Raw genomic sequence first — 26,042 nt, 5'->3', positions numbered from 1 at the left:
TGTATATTCTTTTAAAATATTTTATAATTCTTTTTTTAATTGATCCTACTCTACTCCTACTTTAAATCTCAGATTCATACTTGTACCATACTTGCTCCCAAGATGTGTGAGTCAAAACATACACGTGACATTAACTCGTCCCCATCTTAATTTCCTAAGAATGCAAAGATTCAAGCCCCTCACCTTCCTTCCCCACGGCTAAGGATGTGGAAAAAAAAAAAAGTAAGAACTTTCACCCCTGAAAATTATGCGCGCGACGCATGCTCATGTCAGATAGTTAACGACAAAGGCGGGGTTGTCGTGACTGTACTGGAAATGTTTCTAGGAGCATTAGCGAACGTTGCCGATCGTGTTTTCCTTGCGGCGATCGTTGCTTTGATCGACTCGAGAGCTGCGCGCTGAAATCGTGTAGCGCATGATCTCGTTTCGCCACCTTCGACGTGAGCTCTCCAACTTCAGCTCAAGAAGACGGCTCTCCACCTCTTGCGCTCTCGATCACGGCGGCACCCACGAAGCCAATGCGTCTTCCGTCGCTTCCCTCGCGCAATCTCGACAGCAGCCCGATTCGCCGAGCTCGACCCAAGCCCACGCCAAGATGGTGGCGACCCTTTTGTCCGAATGCGATGACAGGCGAGGGTTGAGCCGGATACACGCCCACGTGATCCGCTTCCGCTTGTTGGACTCGAATCCCGTCGCGTTTCACTAGAACAACGTCATAAGAGCGTACGCGAGGCTAGACGCCCCGAGAAAGGCGTTGCTTGTGTACGCTTTCATGGCGAGAGCGGGCGTTCCGCCGGATTCTTACACTCTTCCGATTGTCTAGAAAACGGTGTGCCAATCTTTTGATTTTGAAGCCGGCAGGCAGGTCCATGGTGTCGCCGTGAAACATGGGTTGGAGTGTAATGAGTTCTGCGAGAGCGGGTTCATCAGTTTGTACGCCAAGGCGGGAGATTTCGGTGATGCGCGCAAGGCGTTTGATGAAAATGCTGACAGAAAGTTGGGTTCTTGGAATGCCATGATAGCAGGTCTTGCCCAAGGTGGGCGCTCCAGGGAAGCTATCGACCTGTTTATAGAGATGCGGAGAAGTGGTTTCGTGTTGGATGACGTGACTTTGGTCAGTGTAACATCGGCTTGTGGAAGCATTGGGGACCTAGATTTGGCACTTCAATTGCACAAATATGTTTTTCAGGCTAAAAAATAGTGAGAAAGCTGATATTTTGATGTTCAACTCCCTTATTGACCTGTACGGTAAATGTGGTCGGATGGACTTAGCATACAAAGTTTTCCTTGGGATGGAGGAAAGAAACGTATCATCCTGGACTTCTATGATCGTGGGTTATGCGATGCACCGGCTGGTAAGTGATGCTCTTGAATGCTTCCGTTGCATGAGGGAGGCTGGCGTGAAGCCTAATTTTGTGACCTTTGTTGGAGTACTTAGTGCTTGCGTACATGGAGGGATGGTGCAAGAGGGAAAACGTTACTTTGATATGATGCAGAAATATTATGGAATAAGGCCTCGTTTACAGCATTATGGTTGCATGGTTGATCTGTTTGGTCGAGCTGGAAGGTTTGATGAGGCTAAAGAAATGGTGGAAGGGATGCCGATGAAGGCAAATTCGATTATTTATGGATGTCTGTTGGGTGCTTGTGAGAAGCACGAGAACGTGGAAATTGGTGAATGGGTGGCTAAGCATTTGCAAGAGTTGGAACCGTGGAACGACGGTGTTTATGTGGTATTATCTAATATTTATGCCAGCAGAGGTATGTGGAAAGAAGTGGAGGAAATGAGAGTGGTGATGAAGCAGAGAAGACTTGCTAAGCTTCCAGGTTATAGCTTGGCAACAAATTCAGAATGATAGTTGATAGATTGAAGTTCTCGGTTTTCATAACTATGCGAAATAGTGGTTAGTTGATGACACCCTGGAATTTTCAAAGTTTAGTTCCCACAATCTTCACAAGTGTCCTTTTCTTCTTTGGAAAGCCATAGTGATGAAAGTTTTTGTGTGGTTTGGAGGAAAGTCTTTTTTTGCCCTTGTATTGCAAGAGCCAACAATGCAATAGTGTCTAGCTGATTTTAGCCTAACTTAATAAGAAGGAAACCAATTCATGAGCACATCTTGGTGAGGTACTGTATCAAGAAGAATCTTTTGGATTTTCTCTTACTGGGAAAAAAGCATTAAATGACTTGATCACGTCAGATAAGAAGCTATGAAGGGACAGTGCATGATGCATTAATGAATTGACGTTCACGGTGCTAATAGTATGTGAGCTGCTTCAGACAAGGCAGAGACTGGAAATCTGATGAATTTAGTGGAGAAAAGCAGCAAGGTTTCTTATGGCAGGTTGCTCATAGTTTCTAGAGCCCATTCTGTCAGATGAGTCATATTCCTCCTGGCAGATCTGTTGGTCCTGGTTTACAGTCAATTCATTCTGGATGGTATCAGAAGAGGAATTTACAGCTATCAGTTAGTTATCTCCCTTGCAGACCATTAATTAATATAATTGAAGAGATGACTGTTACAGACAATGTTCCTCCGATCATTTGGTTAACAGCCAGATGCCACATCTCCAATCATGCTATTGCACATGTATATAAGAGCGCAGCTCAACAAGTTGCACACCTTCTGTATCCAACGGCAGAAAGTCACCTATGCAATGCAATTAAATTCCAGTCTCTTCCAAAGTGTTCCTGTTATATTCCATTACCACAAAATACCACACAGAAGAAACTTGACTTGAAAAACAGTAACTTCGTCCCTACTTACAAGAATTCTAATCTGAAATTGAATGGCTCCATGTGTCAACCTTCAATGTTATTTTGCAATTCAACAGACACTTTAGTCCTTCTGCAGAGAGGGAAGAACTTTTTCTAGTAATATGTGAGCCTAGAAGCCAGTTCTGATACAAATATTGTGTTTTCCTTCACAGTTGCCCAGATTATTGGAAATATCCTATCAATGCATTTGTGCAAGAAAGACAAACATGACAAGTGAGATTTATGCCCCTTGTGTGGATAGAGCAGCCTCCATTCTTTCTGCCATGCGTTGGAGAGCAGAACCATAGAACTCTGTCAGACCTTTCTCAGTCCATCCTTCAATTGGATTTGCAACAAAGGACCAAGTTATAGCGGTTGCTTCTTTTTCAGCATCTTTCACTTGTGTGAGTTCAGTTGTTGCCACTAAAGATTTGAACCCATTCATATTACTATCCACGATCTCATAGCTGAAGCTTTTGTTGACAGGATTGATAGCGAGCAGCTTCTCCAGAGCCCAGTTGGTGACCATCTCCTCCGAACCGTCCTTGGAGATTTTAATGACAGCAGAATATCGTATGCAGCCAGGCTGACCCGATACGCCTCCAACTCCGTAGCACACATCATCATGGGGAGAGCCACTCGTGGAGGTTGAAAAAATCCTGCAGAAGTGGCCATATCTGGTCCGGACTGGAGCCTCTCACTCAGGCACTAACCTTTATTTCCCATTTCTTCTCTGCTTCACAGGCCATAGCAATGCAGGCTTCAGAACAATACTGAAATAGTGAAAGCATTAGTTGTCAGTGCACGAGAAAATATAAGCGTTGGACAATGCTCATAGGTTGGCTTCAGTTGGTCAGTGGATGTTCATGGGCGGGTGCTATGGGGTCCCATGAACATGTGGGATATACTCAGAGCACTTCTGCCATGCGTTGGAGAGCAGAACCATAGAACTCTGTCATGCGTTGGAGAGCAAAACCATAGAACTCTGTCAGACCTTTCTCAGTCCATCCTTCAATTGGATTTGCAACAAAGGACCAAGTTATAGCGGTTGCTTCTTTTTCAGCATCTTTCACTTGTGTGAGTTCAGTTGTTGCCACTAAAGATTTGAACCCATTCATATTACTATCCACGATCTCATAGTTGAAGCTTTTGTTGACAGGATTGATAGCGAGCAGCTTCTCCAGAGCCCAGTTGGTGACCATCTCCTCCGAACCGTCCTTGGAGATTTTAATGACAGCAGAATATCGTATGCAGCCAGGCTGACCCGATACGCCTCCAACTCCGTAGCACACATCATCATGGGGAGAGCCACTCGTGGAGGTTGAAAAAATCCTGCAGAAGTGGCCATATCTGGTCCGGACTGGAGCCTCTCACTCAGGCACTAACCTTTATTTCCCATTTCTTCTCTGCTTCACAGGCCATAGCAATGCAGGCTTCAGAACAATACTGAAATAGTGAAAGCATTAGTTGTCAGTGCACGAGAAAATATAAGCGTTGGACAATGCTCATAGGTTGGCTTCAGTTGGTCAGTGGATGTTCGTGGGCGGGTGCTATGGGGTCCCATGAACATGTGGGATATACTCAGAGCACTTCTCGTCAGTTTGTGAAGAGACATTCTGGAAGTGGCACGGGAATCATGCAGGCCCAAAAGAAAAATAATTGTTTAAAAATGACGAGCCTCGACGATGAACCAATATAAATGTGATTAAATGAAAACTAATAAACTTAGACATGAGAAAATAATTGATTCCGATTGATTGTAATTAATTTAGGGGGTTTTTGTTTATTTTTCTTAATTGATTCTAATTGATTGTGATTGATATTTTTCTACTTTAGATAGTCATCCTGTAAATGTATTCTTCATTTGGTAGGAACTGAAAATTATATTTTCCTGTCATCACAATTCTCAACTACTAGCAAGAGTAACAATCATGCCGCCGAGTAGTGTTTTTAAATCTTTAGTGGTCGTTGCCTATCTCTCACTATGCAGGCTTCAGACTTCAGCAACCAGTAATGAAGTAGCTGACTTAACGGAGTTGTTAATAGGCACTTCTCAGCATGTTCAAATACTGAAAGCACATATACGGTGTGTTGGCAGTGCACCAAAACAGATGTTGACATGAGCGGTAATTAATGTTAAACCGATTTATTGATCCCTTGCATGCTTATGTCCCTATGAGGTGCTGATTCGTTGAAAGCATGCCGGTTGCTTCCGATTCTATCGTTTTGAGAAAAGCATGATGGACTGATTCTGCAAAAGGACGGTGTCCTGATGCTTCAGCAAAGTAGTTTGCATCGGATAAAGATCAGCACATCAGCTTTTTCCTAGGCTGACAACCGGAGACAATGTGGTGGATCTTGTTTAGATGATATAGGTTGCCAGAGATTCCATGCTGCGTTGTGTGCACGTTGGTTGTTTGTTTGTTTTGTTTTTTTTTTAAAGGTGCTTTTTCCATATCTCACTTAGGAAAGTCAGGAGGAGATTGGCAACTTTTCTTTTAGTTTGTTTAAAGAAAAAGAATGAGTTGTGGGTTAGACCCACAATAACTGCATGCGGATGCACAAGTTTGGCGCAGTTTAATTAGCACTAACCTCTTTATTTTATTTATTAATTTTATTTCGTATAGTTATCTTATTAACCTTTATTAGTTGAAATGTTATATTTTTCATTAAAAAATTTGCAAATTATGAAATTTATAATTTTATTTTAGAGAAATAGTTGTTTTTTATTATTTTTTATTCCGAATTTTATATATCTTTCGAAGATAACATTTGAAAATTACCTTGTTCAATTTGCAACTTTTCCCGAAGGGATATCTTTGTTCACTTTGCAACTTTTCATGAAGTGATGCATTTGTTTACTTTGCAACCTTTTCTAAAGGGTTGCCTCTATTCATTAAAACTGAGATAAATATGTCAGTTTCGGCATGAATGTGTATTAAGTTTTTTTGAGTTTTCTTTTCAAAATTACAATCATCATTTCAATTGTTTTCTTTGAGAGACCTTAGAGCAATATTAGAATTGCTATCCCATACTCTTAATCGAGACTTTGTAATATCTTAGAGATAGTAGAGCAAATAAATCCTTAAAGACAGTAATATCATGTCTTAAAGCCTGACGTTATTTTTCTATCAATTCGAAATCATATTTTTCCAAAAAAATTAAGGATTTATTCATTCAATAATGGAGTCAAAGACAATGAAAGTCTATGATCAAACTGGACTAGTTCGACAAGAATAACTTTGCTTTCAGAGGGACAAGATGATGTTCCTACTCACTACTCTGAAGATATCCTACATACTAGGTCCTAAGTTTGCGCCCATAGAGGATCTACAGCCTTCTACTAAAGGAGGACAACCAAGTGTGGAAACCATTAAAAGGGTTAACTAGGAGAAGAAGAAACGTGTAGATGATGAATTGCTATGTTGTGGACACATTCTGAATATACTATCCGATTAATTGCATGACTTATTCACTGAGATGAAGTCAGCTAGAGAAATCTAGAATATATTGTAATTCAAGTACAAAGAGGAGGAGCAAGTGTACTAATAAATATTTAATCACGAAGTATTTTGATTTCAAGTTTAGTGATACCAAACCCCTTGTTACAATAAGTCCATGAATTACAGGTTCTTGTCAACAAAATTTGTACTCTCAAAATTGATATTTTGGAAGCTTTTCAAGTTGGAGCAATTATTGCAAAATTGCCTCCAAGTTGGAAAGATTATGGAAAAACAGATGCACAAGTCAGAGGACATCACCTTGAGGCAAATACAAAAAAATCTTTGTATTGAGGAAGAGTCACATTTACATGATAATACCATTATGTATGATTCCAAGGTGAATGCTGTGAAAAGAATAAAAAGGGTTGTTGTTTTGTTCATGGCAAACAAAGACACAATGCTAAGAATTGCATTCATTGTAAGAGCATATCAAAGGACAAGAAGATTTCAACTGTGAAGGTAGATGCAAATTTGATTGAAGAAAATTATGTGGCCAAGATTTCAATCATGTTGTCAAACATGAAAATTTCTTAAATTAATGATATAATGGCTATGGTTTTTGAAATCAACTCTACTATAGCCCATTCTAGTTAGTGGTTAAATTCTGGAGCAACAGTTCATGTGTGTAAAGATAAGTACATGTTCAAGTAATTTGAAGTGATTATCAACTCAAATGTTCAAGAGGTCCTAATGGCGAATAATGCTCTTGCAAAGGTTGCTAGCAAGGGTGTGACATCCAGATTTCGAGTTTTAATTTCGACTAGATAAATAGGGCCGTTTTCGTTCAGTTGAAGCCAGAGATTGTGAAATTGGGATGCAAGTACGCCATAGTGGTAAGGAAAAATACCAATTTGACTGATGAGGTGTTGAATGAATTAATGGGGGTCAATTTTATTTAATTCAAGTGGGATTAAGATTCAATTGGAAGAGAATTAAGTGGAATTGAAGAAATTGTTGCACAAAGTTTTATGCCCCGGCGGAAAATGAAATTGGACCCATTGAAGTAGGTTGTAGAGGAAATGAGTTAGTGGAAGATGAGATGGGATGATGTCATGTTGGTTGGGCCAAGGAGAATGAGATTTGGACAAGTGGAGGGTGGATATTGGCTCTTGGAAAGGCACCCATCAACATCATCTTCAAGCTTGGGACTTGGGAGGAGAGAGAAAGGGAGAGCTTCGACCGGAAGCTAGCCGCTCGACGCCGCCCCTTCGCACGCTCGCTTGGCCGTCCGCCTCCGCCGTTCATCGCCGTCGCAGTCACTCGTCCGTTCGTCACCGCCGAGCCAGCCCGCCCATCGCCGTTCGCCGTGCCGTCCGCGTGCCTCGCCCGCTCGCCCAACCAGCCGAAGACCAGCGAAAGTTGCAGCATCGTCGGAGAAGCTGCTTGCCACCCACGCTCTGCTCGCCGTCGCCGGAGTCGCCGTCCTCGCCTCGCGTTGCCCGTCACTGCTCGCCGTCTCGCGCTCTGCCGCTGCCCGCACTCACCCGCGCTTGGCCGACATCCCGAGCTGTTGTCCAGCTCGTGCAGGAATCGCTGGAGCTCCCTCCGCTACCTCCAGCCACCGTGAGACCCTGTCGTTGGCCGCACGGCACCGCCGCAGCTCCTCCGCCATTCCTCTGCCCAACCAGCGCCGGATCCGCCGTTCTCGGCCCCAAATCAGTAGCTGGAAAAATGGGTATGGCAGCCCGCCCGTTTTGGCCGCCTTCACGAGCCCGGATGCTGGGCCCGCTTTGAGGAAAGTTGTTCTCCTCGGCGTCCCCGTCGTTTTGGTCCGCTATGCTCGCTAATCCGGTGAGTTTAACTCACTAAACTTTGATTAGAGGGTTAATGATGCTTTATGGGTGCTTAGTTTATGTTAAGTGTTATTAGGTGGTTAGTTTAATTTAATTAAGTGTAGATTATATTAAAGTGTTTGATTAACTTAAATTGTGTTTAATTTAAGGTTAAGTGAGTGGTTACATTAATATAAATTGTGATGTGACATAAAGGAATTTACTTTTGATTTATTTAAATATTTCGAAATAATAATATTATATTATTCGAAATTATTAAAATATTATTTAATTATTTTCGGAATAAATTTAATTAATTATTAAATTCCGAAAATTTTGTTAGAACCCTAAATTCTCAGAATTTCGTGTCGGTCGCTGCTGTGTAGTCAGATTTTGAAATTGATGATTAGATATTATAAATTGAGTGTGAATTGTGAAAAGTATTGATTTTATTTAGAAAATTCCAAGTGTCGAGTTTGGCATTGAAATTGGATTGTTAATGGTTAATATCATAATTGGATTATGTGAGTGAAATGTAAAGTATCCAGGGATCGGTATCGAATTGTCGTGTGCTAGTTGAAAGGCTCGGGTCGCAGTAGTGGCTAAGCCGACTGGACCTTTATTCTTCTAGAAATGCCGTCGATAAACTGACGTGGCTTGGTCGCAATAGTGGCGGGACCGACTGGACCTTTATTCTTCTAGAAATGCCGTCGATAGAATGACGTGGCTTGGTCGCAATAGTGGCGGGACCGACTGGACCTTTATTCTTCTAGAAATGCCGTCGATAGAATGACGTGGCTTGGTCGCAGTAGTGGCGGGACCGACTGGACCTTTATTCTTCTAGAAATGCCGTAATGTTAGTAGATAGCCGACCCGCGAGTAGGCTATGCCCTTGTGTGGCAATGAATAATAATTGGAATGCGTGCTAAGTGCGATCGTGATTTATATGAAAGTGATGGCGTTCCAATTATTTAAATTATTATTATTACCTGAGATTGTGTGATACAAATTGTGCTAACCTGCGTGCAGGAATTGAGGCGAGGTAAGTTCTCTGTGTGATGTGGCTAGGCCACCCTTGGGCGTATTTTCTTTTTAATAGGGGTTTAGGGGGTTAAACTTTCTGAGACATCGTCTCATCCCGGTTGTAGGATTAAAATTTCAGGTCCTTGGTGGACGGAGTGACCATATAGCTTTGGTTGGCCTTGAGGAGTTGCAGAGGTGAAGTCATAAGATTGGAGAACGTGTCCAACTTGTAGGTCGTAGGACAATTCCTTTTTAAGAGCCGGTCTTTTGTAGACTTTTGGCCGTAGACCTCTGTTTGTAATTCTGTTGAATTATGGAAGTGTTATATTGTGATTTTGCTTCCTGCTTTTCTATCCCGTATTTTATTGTCAGGGGTTTTATAATACGTTCCGCTTGCGCATTAATAAATGAATGGGGTCGGCGACACTACCTGGGAATGTCGCATTTGCATGACCATGGTGGGATGGTTGCGCGCTCGAGATTCGGGGCGTGACAAAGTTCATGGGGGAGATAGACTTTACTTTTAGAAAGAATATTACTCTTCTTAATATGTAATTTATACCTAAAATTAGAAAGAACATAGTTTCTATATTTTACTTTGTAAAAGGGGGGTTTCGGGTTCTGTTTTAATCCCAACAAGGTTATCCTATTGAAGAATGAGGTGTTTGTTGGCAATAGATTATGCAAATAACGACGTGTATCAACTAAATATCAATAACAATATTGTTATTTTTGTTTATATTGTTGAGTCTCCACATTTATGGCATAGTAGGTTGGTACATGTAGATATTCATTATTTAAAGAATATGAAAAATTTAGATTTGCTAAATTTTAATGGTGAATTTGATAAATGTGAAATTTGTGCACGGTCCAAATTAATTAAGAAACCATCTCCTAGTGTTAAAAGAAATTCAAATATATTGGATTTGACTCATAGTGATATATGTGAATTCAATGGAATGCTAAATCATGAGGGTAAAGTTATTTTGTTGACTTTGTGGATGATTGCAATAGGTATTTATATGTTTATCTCATGATCTTGAAGGATGAAGGCATTTACCATGTTTAAGAAATATAAGATTGAAGTAGAAAATCAATTAAAAAAGAAAATCAAAGTTCTATATTCAACTAGAGGTGGAGAATATTTTTTAAATAAATTTTCTTCATTTTGTGAAAAATATGGTATTATCCATCAACTTTAGACACCACATACTCCACAACAAAATGGTTTGGTTGAAAGAAAAAAATCAATCTCTTGAAAAAATGATTAATTATATGCTTTCAAATTCAAAGCCACCAATTACTCTTTGGGGAGAAGCATTGCTTACTACATGTTATATTTATAATAGGATCATCCAAGAAAAATGGCATAACCCCTTATGAATTATGGAAAGGTAGAAAACCAAACATGTCATACATTGAAGTGTGGGGGTATTTGGCATGCTATTGAGTACTAGATCCCAAGAGAACAAAACTTGGACCTAAAGCTATCAGAAGTGTTTTCGTTGGATATGCCAAAAACTATAAAGATTATATAAGCTTCTTGACTTAGAGTCCATTGTCATCGAAGATCGAAAAATGTTGAATTCTTTGAGAATAAATGTTCCACGGGTTCTGAAATTATTGAAAATAATTCAAAACCTACAAAAACTCAAATAGATTCTCATGAGAAAAAAAAAAAGTGATTTTAAAGACATGGATGAATCGAGAAGAAGCACTAGAGCTAGAAAATTAAAAGACTTAGGCCTGGATTTTATTACTCATGTTTTTCTTATTGCAGGAGACAAAGATAATAATGTGATAAATAAATACCCTTTAGTATTAAATTTAGAAGACAATCCCGAATGTTTTAATCATGTTACGTCTTATAGAGATGTTTCCTTTTGGAAAGAAGTTGTAAATGATGAAATTGCCACAATTATGTCCAATAATACTTGAGTATTAGTAGATTTACCAAAATAATCCAAGACTATAAATGGGTTTCTTTGAAGAAAATATCATTCCAATGATTCTATCCAAACTTTTAAGGCTATACTAGTGGCCAATGGATATAGACAAAAGGAAGGAATGGATCCTTTTGATATGTTCACTCCTATACCACGTATAATTTCTATTTGAATTCTTTTCTCTTTAGCTTCCATTTATGATTTTTGTGTTCATCAAATGGATGTTAAGATTGCTTTCTTGAATGGAGACTTAGACAAGAAAATTCACATGGAATAACCAGAGGGTTTCGTTCTTTCTGAAAATGAAAGGAAGTATGTAAATTGATTACATCTCTTTGAGGGCTTTAAGCAAGCTCCTAAGTAGTGGCACGAAAAATTTAATTCAGTCATATTGTCTAATAGTTTCATATACAATACTGATAAGCGTATATACTCTAAATTCACTAAAGACTATGGTGTCTTAGTGTGTTTGCATATTAATGATATGCTCATCTTTGGAACGAACTAGAATTGTTGAGATTAAAGAGTATCTAACTTCCATGTTTAAAATGAAATATTTGGGTGAAGTAGATACTATCTTAGGTATTAAGGTTAAAAAACACAATAGAGGTTATTGTTTGAGTCAATGTGATTACATTGAAAAATATTCAATCTCAACATCTTTGTTTCAAGGAAATTAGTACTCCATTTGATTCAAGTACTAAATTAAATTACAAAACCAGTAAAGCATTAACACAACTTAAATATGCAAGTGTTATAGGGTCTTTTATATGCAATGCATTATACGAAACTTGATATAACTTGTTCTATATGCAAATTGAATAGGTATACTACTAATCTACGTATAGAACATTGGAAAGCAATTATCAAGACTTTTGATTATCTTAAGAGAACTAAAAATTTAGGATTATTCCATAATAATTATCCAGCCATATTAAAATAATACACCGACGCTAGTTGGATTACAAGTGTGGGTGATAAACATTCTACTTCTTGATGGATATTCACAATAGGTAGAGGTGTTGTATCTTGGATGAGCAAGAAAATGATATATACGACTCATTCAACATTGGAATTTGAATTTGTTGCTTTAGCAGCAACTGGAAAATAAACTAAATGGATTAGGAATTTATAATTTGATATCAAATTATGGCCTAATCATATATCTTCTATTTTTACCATTGCGATAGTTAGGCTACTTTGGCAAGAGCTTATAGTAGCACTTATAATGGAAAGTCTAGACATATTAATTTTAGAAATCAATGTGTGAGGCAATCGATAAAAATGGTACCATAACAATTGTTTAGTTGAGGTCAAGTAATAATCTAGCCAATCTCTTGACAAAAACTTACCATAAGATATGGTAAAAATAACCTCACAAAAAATGGAGCTGAAACCCTTTATTTAAAATTACTAATAATGGTAACACAATCTTTTTCTAAAACATCATTAGTTATAAGGTTTAATTGGTAAAAAAAATTTATTGAAAGTAATTGTTGGGTACTGACGTTAGCCTTAATATGAGAAGTCGGTATTATATGTTCTATTTTGAAGGCTAAATTGAATTTTTAATGAAGTATACAACAAATTTGTAATGTGCTAATAGTAATAGAAACACATGGTAGATACTTTACTTATATGAGCTTAAAAGTGGGGCTGTCTCTTACAAAAATTGGGCTTGTTTTTAGAGAGCTCATGAAATAGGTACAAGCACAATGGCATAATAGTGCTGAGTAAAATAAATATTCTCACTAAAACAAGAGGTTAATATATGTGCGATATGGCCGATTCGATTATTTAAGGTACAAGTGTAAAGTTGAACTCTTGTCACTTTAATAGAGTGTTGAGATACTTGCACTAAGTAAAAGTTTAACTCGAAATAGACTTTTATGTATGTATATTAATCTTATCAAAATGTTGGTTGTATATTTTTGAAATTTTTGTCTTACAAGCAAAGTGGATAATTGTCGGTTGTTTGTTTGTAAAAGAAAGCCCTTCCGTTGTGAAGCAAGTTAGCCTCTATTTTTTCTTGGTCCCTTCCTCAAAATGTGCTTTTTCCATTTCCCATATAGAAAAATTGGGAGGAGATTGATCACTTTATAAGTATAAGCTTCTTCTAATCTGTTCAAAGGAAAATAATGGGTTGTGGGCTAAACCCACAATATTCATGTACGGGTGCGCGATTTTGGCGTGGTCTAATTAGCACTATCCCCTTCATTTTATTTTTTTACTTTTATTTCGTACCTTTATCTTTTATCTTTTTCTTTTTTTGGTGACCAAGGAACTACCGGATATCACCCTTCGGGGATCACACGACCCTCCAGTGCTCGGTGGCACCATCAGGCTTCAAACCTTTATCTTGTTAACCTTTATAAGTCAAAAGGCTATATTTGTTCGTTTAGTATTTTTGGAAATTATGAAATTCAGAATTCTATTTCTAAAATATTAATTATTATTATTATTTATTTCAAATTTTATATGTCTTTTCAAGATAACTTTTAAAAATATACTTATTCAGTTTACAACTTTTTCTGAAAGAATACCTTTATTCACTTTGCAACTTTTTTCAAAATGTTATCTTTGTTCACTTTGTAAGCTCTCTTGAATGGTTGTTTTTGTTCATGAGCAATGTAACAATAAAAGTGCGTTTGGTAATGATTCTGTTCTCGGGAATAGATTATGATCAGAAATGATTTTTTTTTTATTCTAATCCCGAGAACAATTTCTAAGCAAAAGAACGCATTTGATAACTATACAAAATTTCTGATTCTGAAATAGAAAAAGAACATAAATGTGTTTGGTAACTACATAAAATTTCTATTCAAATTCTAAAATTTATCAAATTATAAAAATTCTATTGATTAATTACATATATACTAAGTAATAAACATATTAACTAATCAATTTTTCATTAAATAGTAAATAATAAACTATAATATAAACTATAAATATAAATACTAAATAATAAATAATAAATTAAAATACAAAATTAAATATGTATTCTATATATAGCAAAATTTCCATTCATACTTCAAATCATTTTTTTATTTTTTAAATAATTTTATTAATTTTTTTTTCCTTTTTTTTTTTTCCTTTCTCCCTCCCCTTCTTCTTCTTCTTCCTTCTTCTTCAAGGTGGCCGGTCGTCGGCCTTGAGACGATCGACGACCGGCCGATAAGGGCCGGTGACCTCACCGGCGTCGTCGACCCTCAACGAGGCCATGCCTCGTCGGCCCGAGCCTCGCCGGCGCTTGGGCGAGGCTCGGCCCAAGCCCCAGCTAGGCGAGGCCGCCTCGCGGGGCCGGTGAGGTCAAACCCCACCGGCGGTTGGGCGAGCTCGGCCTCGCCCGGATTTAGGCGAGGTAGAGCCTCACCCAACCATGGTTGGGCTCGCCGATGGCGGGAGGCCCGCCTCGCCGGCAGCTAGGCGAGCCTCCAACGAGCTTGCCAGGCCTCCGGTGGCAAAGTGGGCGGCGAGACAAAGAACGTTCGACGAGGGCGGCGGCGGCGGCAACACTTGAAGAACAAGAGAAGGAAAAAGAATTTAAAAAAAAAAAAAAAAAGAGAAAGGAAAAAGGAAAAATTAGATAAATTTGATTCTAGATTTGTATAGATTTGATTCTAGATTTGTTCCTGAACAAAGAATCAATTTTTTTTTATTCTTAATTCTACTCCAAATCTTCTGGAAACAAAATTTTTACCAAATGCGATTCTTTCCAAAACTACTCTCGAGAACAAAAAATCAGAATCATGGCCTGTTTGGATGGTTACTAAACAGGCCCTAATGGTGCCATTATTACTTGAAGATGACGATGCAATTTCAACCATTACTTTTGCTTCAAGAGGAACAAGTTACTAGATTTGTTTAAATATCAAAACAAGGAAAATTGTTCAATGGGTTGCACCAGAAACTGAGAGTCCGTTCGTTTCAAGGAAAATTGGTCATTTAAAAATATTTTCCCGGAAGTCATTTTGCAGGAAAATGACAATATTTTATTGTATTTTGCTAAAACCTGAAAACGTTTCGGAAAATATTTTCTGGTGTTCGGTAAGAAAAATATTTTTTAAGATTTCACCACTTAGGCATGCATCACTTACCAACCTATAAATCCATCAAATATGAACTTGCCTTTAAATCCAGGCAAACTTCTTTTCATATCTTTGTTCCAGAAATGTTCATATGGATTTTAAAAAGAAGCAAAAGAGAAAAGAAGCATAGCATGTATAGCCCTCATGAGAATCTTCCAATTGAGTGGCATGTTCTCCCCCTGCGTTTTTTGTGTTCTAATAAACAAAAGAAAAAAGAAGCAAAGCATGTAAAGCCCTTTACTTGAGCTACAATTGCAAGGTAGAATAAATAAAGAAAATGATAAGCAAGAGTGCGGAGCGTGAGCTTGAGATTGACGAGCTCGAGGTTTGCTTGGCAACGGCCAACGACTAGCCAAGAAAGAAGAAGATGAGAAACAAAGAAAAAAAGAAAAAAAGAAAAAAGAAAAAAGAAATAGAAAAGAAAAAGGATAATTCGAATTAAAAAAGAAAAAGAAAATTAAAAAATAATTCGAACAAAAAAAGAAAAGAAGAAAAAGAAAGGGGAGGAGGAAGTGAGGATTTGTAGAGGTGTGAGACAAAAGAGATCAAGTGAGGAAAATATTTTTCACTTTTCAAAAGTGGAAAATATTTTCCCTTAATTTAGAAGACTTTTTTCCTTTCATGGAAAACATTTTTCCCAAGGAATTCATTTTCCGTGAAACGAATACCGGAAAATCGGGAAAACATTTTCCCGGAAATTATTTTCCGCAAAATGAACGGAGCCTGAGAGTTAGAAATTTTTCCTTTTCTTTTTCCTCCTCACCTCGCATGTTCTCATGATCTCCAACCCAACTTTTTTCATGGCATCTTTCAATGCCAGGTATAATTCTTTCTTTCCAATTTTATAAATTTAGTGTTTAATTGCTATAATAAACATGAGAGTTACAAAGTAATGGAAACATTAAAAATACAATAAACTCATCAAATCACATTCTACAAGGTTAACTCTAAATTTCCTTTAGTGAACTTCTTTAGGATATGTTTGTATTTTTCAATTTGAAAAAATGCTTGTTCGGAATAACCATTACGACAACGGTAGCTAGTTTGGCCATAATCACTTTTGAGCAAGCCAAGAAGGGGTAATTGTACCCAAAAAAAAATTGAGAAAGGGAAATCTAGGTGATTGACCATAGTGAGCTACCTCCATCATAGTGCTTATTTCGAACAAGCATATTCTCAAATTGAAAAATACAAACATATTCTAAAGAAACATACTAAAGAGATTTAGAGTTAACATGATAAAATGTGATTTGAATTAGTTTACTACATTTCTAATGTTCTCTTAACTTCGTAATATTCTCAAAAGAACATGTGAGGTTAAGATGGCAAAAAAGAAAATTCTGATGTTCTTTTCCGGTGCAGCCCATTGAGCAATTTTCCCTTTTTTCTTATTTATACAAATCCGATAGCCGGTTCTTCTGAAGTGAAAGTGGTGTTGCACCGTCATCTTCAAGCAATAATGTCACCGTTACTCTAGAATCATTATTTGTTCATTAAGACCCAGATAAATATATCAGTTTCTACGTGAATGCATATTAAGTCTTTTCCAGTTTTCTTTCCAAAATTACAGCCATCATTTCAATTGTTTCCCTTAAAAGACTCTAGAACAATACTAGAATTGTTATAAAGTATTTTCAATGGAGATTTTGTTATATCTTGAATAATATTTGCAGCCTACAGGTAATCATTAGTAACAATGTGGAGTAAATAAATCATTAAGTCTAACTTTATTGTTCTATTTAATTCGAAGTCATATTTTTCTTTCTACTAAAAAAACCTATTCCAATTCACATTCCAACAGTGCACAAAATTGACAAAGTTAGAAATTGTGATTTTCTCCTCACTAATTTTGACTAGCTTCTTGAATATGTCTCTGATATCTTCGTACTCTTGGAGCAGGTGCGCATGAATGGTGCGGGGCTGGACACTAGGAAAATGACACTCAAGTGGACATATTGCCGCGTTAAATGGAGGGCTCTTGAATCCGCCACGAACCTCATCGTACCAACGCATGCAAAAAGTAGAGTCAAAATTGACATGGATACTCCGCATTTGTCCGACATAGCATTGTTCGACCTGTCCAAGTTAATTGAAAGTACCTGAACTCAAGTTAGGTATGTTTCACGAAAAACATTCTTCAGAAAAATGAGCTAGCAAAAAATGTTTTCTTGATCAATGAAAAACCTATCTTTAGATTCAAGAAAATAATTTTATCTTTAAAAATATAAATCATTTTTCAAAATGTAATTAGATATCGACGCTTGAACCCAAACTATACGCTTGGGCACCAGAATCCCAACGTTGGTTCCCAAAGCTCAACGTGCAAAACTAGATCTCTAGCGCTCGGGTTTGGGCTCGAGTTCATTGAGACTCGACTATAGATCTCAATGTTTGTGCTCGAATCTCCAGTGCCCCTGCCCAGGTCCATCAAAGCCGAGCTCAGGACCCCAGCACTTGTGCTCGGGTCCATCAAAGCTAGGCCCAAAGCCTTATTGAGTACCCGGCCTCGAGTCCACCAAAGCCAAGCTCGGATCCCCAACACTCGAGCTTGGTTCCACAAAGGTCGTGCCCGAGTCCACAAAGGCTGTGCATTGGTCCATCAAGGTTGAGCCCAGGAACCCCAGTTCCCATGCTTGGGTCCATTGAGGCTAGACCCAAGACCCTAGTGCCCGTGTTTGGTTTCGCGATTGCTCATGTGTGTGTCTATTTAAGAAAATCAAATTATATTTCTCACGAAACAACATAAATAATTTTCAGTTCATTTTCAAGTTTTAACCAAATACCGGAAAATATTGTCATCTTATTAGAAATGACTTCCCTCAAAATATTTTCTAGAAATGTTATATATTCCGTGAATAATCATAGCTTCAAGATTATGTCGGTCATGTATGATCACATCTTCAGTTTGAGCAAATATAACTCTCGCTCTTTTTTCTGGCAAAAAGGAAAAATTCCTTCAAAAGTGTATGTATATATATATGAGTGCAATTTGGACGTACAAGATGGTGCTCCCAATGCAAATGGGGAATAGTGACCAATCTTATGAAACCGAATCCGACGAATAAAAATTATCAACTTTTATAAATTATATCAAACGTCTCCCATACAAATTATTGCGAAAATATTAGAGAGCTACTGCGTACTATTGCACACCGCATCACTCAGCTCCAAGACTACCATACGAGCACAGAAGCAAATCATCAGATTCAGACGAGATCAGTTTGCCTGACCGAGAAGAGCCTTCTCCATGCTCCTGGCCATGACCTGCAAGGCCGACTCGAACCACTGGTCCAAGTCCTCGTGTTTCCAGCCGTTCACGGGCTCGACCTCATACCGCCACATGATGCAACACCCCTCTTCCTTAGGCACGACTCGGCCTGTGGCTACGTAGGAGTTGAACCCGATATTGCTGTCTATGATGGTATAGCTTAATGTCTTGGCGACTGGGTCGATCGACAACAGCTTCTCCTTCGCCCAATACAGGGTGCTTGTCTTGGCCTGACCGATGGCCCGGTCAAACGGGGCATTATTGAACCCAGCACAGTAACGGATGCACCCGGGCTGGCCAGGGACGCCCTCGACCCCGGTGCAAGCAGTGAGGGTCGGGAACCACCTTTTGAGGCCAAAGAAGTCCTCCACGAAGGGCCATATTTGGTCTGCCTTTGGACCTGCCAAGTCTGCACAAGCTTGGCCTTGCCATTTTGGTTGGGTTTGGTTCATCTCATAAGTCATATGATCAATGTTTGCAGACTCCATTTTGGCTTTGTTAGTTCTTCAAACAAAGTGGAGAGAGAGAGAGAGAGAGAGAGATGAAGGCAAATTAGGTTTGTGTTTTTGAGCTGCGGACGTCAATCTTTATATAGAGAGTGAGAGAGCATGTTGAGGACTTGAAGTTTTGTAATCCGAAAATGCCTTCCTACAAGTAGCACATATTGTTTTTTACTAGGAAAATCAAATTTTTGATTAAAAGTATCAAGAATCGCAATCTTGACCCATTTTGCCAGTATCTTCTTTTGAGGAGATCACCACAAGTCCAAATTTATCAATATATCCAGTTGAGTCTACTTTTACTTAAAAGTTTAAGTTAATGAATTATGGTCCAACTATGATATATTAATTGTTGTACACCATATCAATTCTTCAATATGAAACGTCTCTAGTGTTCTAACACAAATACTAAAAGCATGATTGTCACGATGTGCATGGAAATATTAGTGTCAGATATATAGATATATTTAGGAGATTTTGTGTATTTCTCTTACTTGATTCTAATTGATTGTAATTAATGTTTTGCTACTTTAGATAGTCATATTATAAAGCCTATGTACTATCATTTGGTTTTAAAGAGAATATTACATTTTTAAGTCATCATAATTTAGTGTCAGAGCCACCATTGAACGCAATATCGAGTTTGTTTCTAACAATGCATTGGTTGCTTTCCTCTATCGTCATGATGTCAACAATATAAGTCGCATCACTCCACGCAGCCATCACGAAGTCAGTCCTATAGGCCATGTTGCTTCCGTTCCTCTACCAAGTCCAAGCCTGTATCTTTTGCTATTTGCTTTGGAAAATAGACAACACTACTAGATTCATTACTCTCCGACAAATTAAATCCTAAAATTTCACGGCAAAAGGATGTCGGACGCCACCACACATGCTGCCACGTCTCGAAGACACTGAAGCCCGTCGCCTTGTAGGTGCTTTTCCGACGCTTTTAACTGGCTCTTTTGACAATAAATTCGATGTTTTCCACGAATAAAACTATGCACATTGAAATAAATTGCATTTCATTAAATATTATATTCTTTGTGGCACCGTTGGATGTATTTCTACTTCATTTGTTGGATCTTTTCTCCAAACTCAAGTTGACCTCTGCATTAGAAATATAGATATATTTATGGGATTTTTGTTTATTTCTCTTAATTGATTTTGTTTGATTCTAATTGATATTTTGCTACTATAGAAGGCCTGTCATAAATGTGTTCTTCATTTAGTATGGATTGAATGTTATATTTTTCTATCGTCACAATTCTACTCATGGCTCCTTGACAAACCTAAAATTGTCCTAAGAGATCCACCCACATGAGGTCAGTGCACCAAAACAGATGTTGACATGAGCCCTTATCAATGCTAAACCCATTCGATGATCCCTTGCACACTCGTGTCGCGATGAGGTGCTAATTAGTGAAAGCACAACCAGTTGCTTCTGATTCTATCATTCTAAGAAAAGCATGAAACAGCCTAGCCATGATGCATTGACTCTGCAAAGGAATGGTATCATGATTATTGCAAGACACGAGCAATCGAACAATAAAATAGATAGAAGAAGAAAATAAATAGGATACCAAATTTACATGGTTCGGTCATAGTGACTTGCGTTTACAGGGAGAACAATAACGAATTCTACTATAAATCAAGCGATACATTGAGATTATATACTCAAATCACTCAAATACTCACAGTGTTTTTAAAACCCTAATTACACCAAATAACACACGTAATATTTAAACATCACAATTCTTCACGAAATAATCTCTCAATCTCATGGAGGAATTATATGCAAATCTTTTCACAAAATTTAATCAACTTCAACACTATAATTTATTGTATGTAATTTATGAACAAATTTCGCTGCACGAACGACAAGAAGACCCGTTGCCAAGCATCTGAGCGCCTTTGGACGTTCCTCATGATAGAGCAACCACGGCACATGAAAGATGGCGCTTCCCTCACTCAATAGTGTCAAAGTTGGACAGCTCACCTCTTCTTCAGCCTCAACGAGCCCAACGCGATGCTTGAAGCTCGCACGCACACGATAAAATGCTGCCAAGCGGAGTCGCTGCCTAGAGCTTCCAACCGAAGTTCATGGAGACCGGATGGTGGTGGTCGGCATTAAGCTCGCAAAGTAGGGAGCTGCTGACGTGCGCTTTGGTCAAGGTCACCGAACCTGACAATCGCATTTTCGCACTCCATGTTATCAGGAACGACAGTGAGAGGGAGGAAGGCTCAGGCTTAGGGTTTCTACGAGGTGTAGGTATTTCTGTTTTTCGAAGTTGGGTGTGAGTTTATGAAGGCTTCTGCAACTTGAAGCAGGTTCTGCTTCCGTTTCATTCAATAACCTTTAATTTGCATTCCCGTATGCATGTGATGCAACTCTCTTCTCTAACACAGCTGAGAAGCTAACGATTAGGTTTTAATCAAAAAAGGTGCTTAGAGCTGCCATACTTTTATGATTACTAGTGCTGTCTAAACACAGCTTTCTCTTTGCCTTCTTTGGTCATTTTCTCACTTTGCTTCGCTTCATTTACTGATTCAAAGCGATGGCATCCACTTCTGTACTCTGGTCTGCTTGTTAGTTGTGAGATTCAACAGCTATACAAATTTTCTTTTTTGAGCTTACCCACCATAAAGCGGAGACACCCCGATTTGCATGCTCTACCCGAAACAGCATCTAAAGATGGAAAAGTGAGGATATATGCGACTCAAATGCTCTACTTGAACATGTATACTTGTACACGACTATTGCGCACTCATTTAATAAGTTGGATACACCATTTTCACGTATCTTCTTGGTCTGGTCTCCAGTGTTGTAGCCTATTCATCCTAGATATCAGATCATGCAGTGACTGTTACTATTGCGGGCATCAATGCCATAGGATGATACTACAAGGTAAACAAGAATCAGATCAAGATTTATTACCCTTTGCTCGATAAGGCAGCTTCTATTCTTTCAGCCATGACTCGAAGAGCAGCACTGTAGAACTCCGTCAAATCTTTCTCCGTCCATCCTTCAATCGGATTCACTGTGAAAGACTAGCTCATTCCACATCCATCTTCTTCTTCTGCATCTCTCACCGCCGTCAGTTTCATTGTGGCAGCCAAGGATTTGAACCCGACATTATTGCAGTCCACGATCTCATAAGTGAAGCTTTTGTTGACAGGGTCAGTCGCAAGCAGCTTCTCCAGAGCCCAGTCAGTGAAAACATCCTCGGAACCATCGGCGGAGCTTCTTGCGCCAGCGCAGTATCGGACGCATCCGGGCTCACCCGACACGCCCTCGACTCCATAGCACGTGTCTATCGTGGTGACCCACTTGTGCAGGCTGAAGAAATCCTCCAGGAGGGGCCATAGTTGGTCAGGACCTGAGCCTCCCACCAGGGCTCAGGTCCTGACCAAGTATGAGAAGGCATAACCTTGGATAGTCATGGGAATCAATGTGCTGGACAATGCTCTTAGGTTGACTTCAGTCGGTCAGTGGATGTACATGGGGGCGTTGCTATAGGAGCACAAGAACATGTCGAAACACTGAGAGCATTTCTTGTCAGTGTGAGAAGAGGGATATTCTGGAATTGGCATGGGAATCATTTAGGCTCTTTCTCTCTATCTCTCTCTCGTGTTGTTTGATATTATTGGAATCTTGGAAACTCTTACCTAATTATGACACTTGTCTATATAAAAGGTGGTATTCATATCCTTTGATCAAAGTAAAGGCCAAAACTTGTCCATTTTCATAAAATCTCAACTAAAGATTTGTGATGCCAACTGTTGACACCTAAATTTTGGCTATCCATTTAGTCATTTATTGCATTAAGAAATTAGGGATTAATTTTAATCCCTAAATATATATATAAATTAATTAATTAATTGCATAGCATTTAGTTGTAGGTACATTTGTCTTTTATTTGCATTTATTGGACCGGTGGTAGATGGGTCGAATTAGTGGTTTTGGGTTTTAAATTAGCAGGCTGAGCTAGGCCCACGAAATGAGAAAATTAACCCAAGCTCGTTGTTATGTTTAATTAATTATCTTGTGAAAAATTAAGATTTGATGCGATATTATCATGATTTTTGAAAATTAAAAAAATCGCATTGTAATCTTATTTTTTATCAATCGATAATGAAATCGGGGGAGAATATTTTTGAGATAAGGATTTTTGTGATCAAGAGGTCATAAGCAATATTAGGAAGATGAAAATATTAACGAAAAAGATCCTGTTTCATTTCGCCTATAAAAGGATACGTACGGATCAATTGAGTGGAGGGTTCTCTTCGTCGAAAAAAAAAACAAAAAAATGTCAAGTGAAAAGCGAGAGGCAAAGGAAGAGGGTTTCGGTTTTTGGGATAGGAAAGGGAGAGAAGTGTGCAGAAAAAGTGACGTGAGAGAGACAGGTGAGAGAGAGAAAGAGGGAAAAGATAAAAGTAAAAAGGAAGAGGTGAGGGGACGTTTACTGTTCATCGTCTCCCTCACACTCGCCGACTCCGCTTTGCCCTCCATCTGCCGGACCCGATTCCGCCTTCCGTTTGCTGCCGACGACCCCGCGTCTGCCTCCCGCCGAGCACCAGTCTGCGTCTATTCCTCCCCGCCTCCGATCAAGTGACCTGGATCGCAAGCCAGGAGGACCCACGCCGCTCAATCCGACCCGCTGCTACTGCTCCGCCCGAAGCCAGGCAGACCCGCGCTGCTCGTTCCCCTCGACGTCCTGCCGACCCGCGCCGCTTCGCCCTTGCCCCGACGACCCGACGTCACCTGCCCTGTTCATTGTGCTGCTGCTCCAGTGCCTATCTCCTTCGCCGTCTTCTGCTGAAGCCGCGCTGGTCCCTGCCGCCCACGCAAGCCGCGACACCGGCAGCCCGACGAAGCCGTCGCCGTGTCGATCCGCGACGCCCGAGCTGCTGCACCCTCTGTTGCAGCGTCACCGGGCCAGGGTGCCCCTGCCTTTCATCTCTGCTCGCAGCTGCGCAGACGCCGCCACCGCACAACCCAACGCCCCTGCTCGCAGCACCGCTCCAGATCTGGAGCCTGAGCCACCATACGCCCGTCTGATGGCCCAGCGTCCCTTGTAGCCCGCACCTCCGCGCCGGTCCGTGACCAGTCGCTGCTGCAGACCCGGTGGTCCGCTCGACGCCAGCAGGCCCCGAACCCGTCGCTATTGCCTCTGCCTTTGCTCGACCTCCCAGCGATCCGACGCCCCTGTCCGCGAAGCCGCCGCCGATTCCCCTCGCCAGCCCGGAGCTCCGATCACGACGCCCTCCGACGATCAGAACCCGCTGCCCGAAGATCAGCCGCACGAGCAAGCCGCGGGTGAAGAAAGCAAGAAAAGAAAAATAAAAGAAAAAGAAAAAGAAATTAGGTAGTTTTATTTTCTTTTTATATTTACTTTATTTTGTTTATATTCTGTAGTTTAGTTATTTAATTGGATCAAAATGTTCACTTTATGAGTCTTGTAGGCATTATCCGCAGGGTCTTCCCCATAATTATTATAATTATTAATTTGACCCGTAAGATGTCGGGTTATTTTTTTAATTATTTTAATTCTTAGAATTTGTTGATAGTACTTTAATTGTTGAATCAATATAACTATTAATTTGATCCGTAAGAATTCAGATAAGATTTTTAATTATCTTGATCTTTTGTTGTGATAATTAGGGTTAGGATAATCGTTAATTTGACCTGTGAGACAATAGGTTATTTTTCCGATTAATTTAATCATTTATTTGATTGAATATCTTAATTGTTTAGATTTAGTTGATAATTGCTTTTTTTTTTAAAACCACTAAAAATATCTTTAAAAAAGCGCATTCATTTAGGTTGTTAGTTTTATCATTATTTGAATTGCATGTGAAATTTTAATTTCGAAATTAATATAAAAACACAAAAAATCATCATGCGTTGAATTAGGGCATTTTTTGCACGTCATCGCATATTAAATAAATTGCATGTTAGATTAAGATAATATCTTATTTTAAATTAGGATTTAATGTGACTTAATCCTTAGCTTAATTAGATAGAATTTTAATCTAGCTAGATCATTTTTGCATTTTTAAATAGAAATATCAAATGCAAGTCATTTAGTTTTTATTAGGTTCATTTAATTAAAACTTCCTCGTCATTAGACTAAGTCATTTAATAAATGTCGCATGACATATAACTCGCATACTAAATTGTATGCTGCATGTTATCTTAGTTTAAATAGTTTTGTATGTCATTGCATCGCATTGCATGTCATTAGAATTAGGTCATTTAGATTGCATTTCTTCATGTCATATAGTTTAGGTCATGCTGTTATGTCATATTAGATTATTAGCATGCATCGCATAATTTTCATTAAGAAAAGCAAAAACAAAAATTGAAATTGCGTGTTAATTAGAAATCATATCTAGGGTTGCTGATATGAATTCTGATTTAACAATGCAGATGCTTTCGTTACTTCTAGGTATGTTTTGCAATACTTAATTGCTTTCTTGAGTGTTAAATTGGTGGTATGCGCACATGTATGATCACCTTACATGTTAGGAAGTTAAATTAAAATCAATTCAATTGCCAAACATTTTTTTTTGAAAATGAAATAAAAAGGTACCGAAATGGCACTAGGATAGTCTAGTGTAACCAAGTCCCCGAACTCATAAATCTCTGATTCGTAGGAGTAAAGTAAATCTCCCGTTACTTTATTTGGATTTCTAATCGACCCACCAAAAATAGATTAGTGGCGACTCCTGATTGAAAATCATTTGCATGTTAAGAATTTAAACCTAAGTCCCGAATTGGTATGGGCTTGGGAGAGCTCGAGCTAAGCTTAAAGACTTAGTAATCCATTAACCTAATTTTAGGTGATGAACCCGCGAAAATTAGGTCACGACACCAACGCACATAAAATTCAAGCATTTACTCGTATTTGTGTTTAAAATTCAACGAGTTTTGAGAAAAGTGTTTTCTTGGAATGTTTGTTGCTAATTATCGCTAAGGGCTTGTATGATTGCGTATGATTGCGTCATCATACGCTGTTATGGATTCAAAAGATCCATGCAATGTCCTGCAATTCGCTTACATGGAATCCTCTATCGTTATTACAACTTTTCACGTGAACTTCTAATGCAAACTGGTGAAATATTTTTTAGGTCTCTTGCTTAGCATGCTCATTAATTGGGATAATCGTCATTTCAAGTCTCAAAAC

The 26,042-nt window shown here is 38.9% G+C and overlaps 2 protein-coding genes and 1 pseudogene across 2 annotated transcripts; 1 reads left to right on the top strand and 2 right to left on the bottom strand.

Moving 5' to 3' along the window:
* The first annotated feature begins 323 nt into the window (after positions 1 to 323).
* On the top strand, positions 324 to 4,523 carry LOC104438232 (annotated as a pseudogene).
* A 13,747-nt stretch (positions 4,524 to 18,270) lies between these two features.
* LOC120292058 (lachrymatory-factor synthase-like) lies at positions 18,271 to 18,843 on the bottom strand. Its single transcript, XM_039309922.1, has one exon. It carries the CDS (start codon positions 18,841 to 18,843, stop codon positions 18,304 to 18,306), a length of 540 nt encoding a protein of 179 aa, XP_039165856.1. The 3' UTR covers positions 18,271 to 18,303.
* A 3,060-nt stretch (positions 18,844 to 21,903) lies between these two features.
* On the bottom strand, positions 21,904 to 23,365 carry LOC104440325 (lachrymatory-factor synthase). Its single transcript, XM_010053269.1, has 2 exons — positions 23,320 to 23,365; positions 21,904 to 22,232 (listed from the first exon to the last, which is right to left on the bottom strand). Exons 1-2 carry the CDS (start codon positions 23,363 to 23,365, stop codon positions 21,904 to 21,906), a joined length of 375 nt encoding a protein of 124 aa, XP_010051571.1.
* Between the last annotated feature and the right edge of the window lie 2,677 nt (positions 23,366 to 26,042).

The sequence above is a fragment of the Eucalyptus grandis genome, chromosome 3, assembly GCF_016545825.1.
Source record: "Eucalyptus grandis isolate ANBG69807.140 chromosome 3, ASM1654582v1, whole genome shotgun sequence".
Lineage (NCBI taxonomy): Eukaryota > Viridiplantae > Streptophyta > Magnoliopsida > Myrtales > Myrtaceae > Eucalyptus > Eucalyptus grandis.
Note: the sequence above shows the minus strand (reverse complement) of the source record. Positions and strands in the feature narration are given on the sequence as shown.

What these genes read in the sequence shown, in the direction of transcription:
- LOC104440325 (XM_010053269.1), bottom strand. Translation starts at nt 23,365, where the DNA reads ATGGAGGGCAAAGCGGAGTCGGCGAGTGTGAGGGAGACGATGAACA. An exon ending in TGTGAGGGAGACGATGAACA is followed by an intron (nt 22,233 to 23,319) that starts GTAAACGTCCCC and finishes TGGGAGGCTCAG; the next exon opens with GTCCTGACCAACTATGGCCC.
- LOC120292058 (XM_039309922.1), bottom strand. Translation starts at nt 18,843, where the DNA reads ATGGAGTCTGCAAACATTGATCATATGACTTATGAGATGAACCAAACC.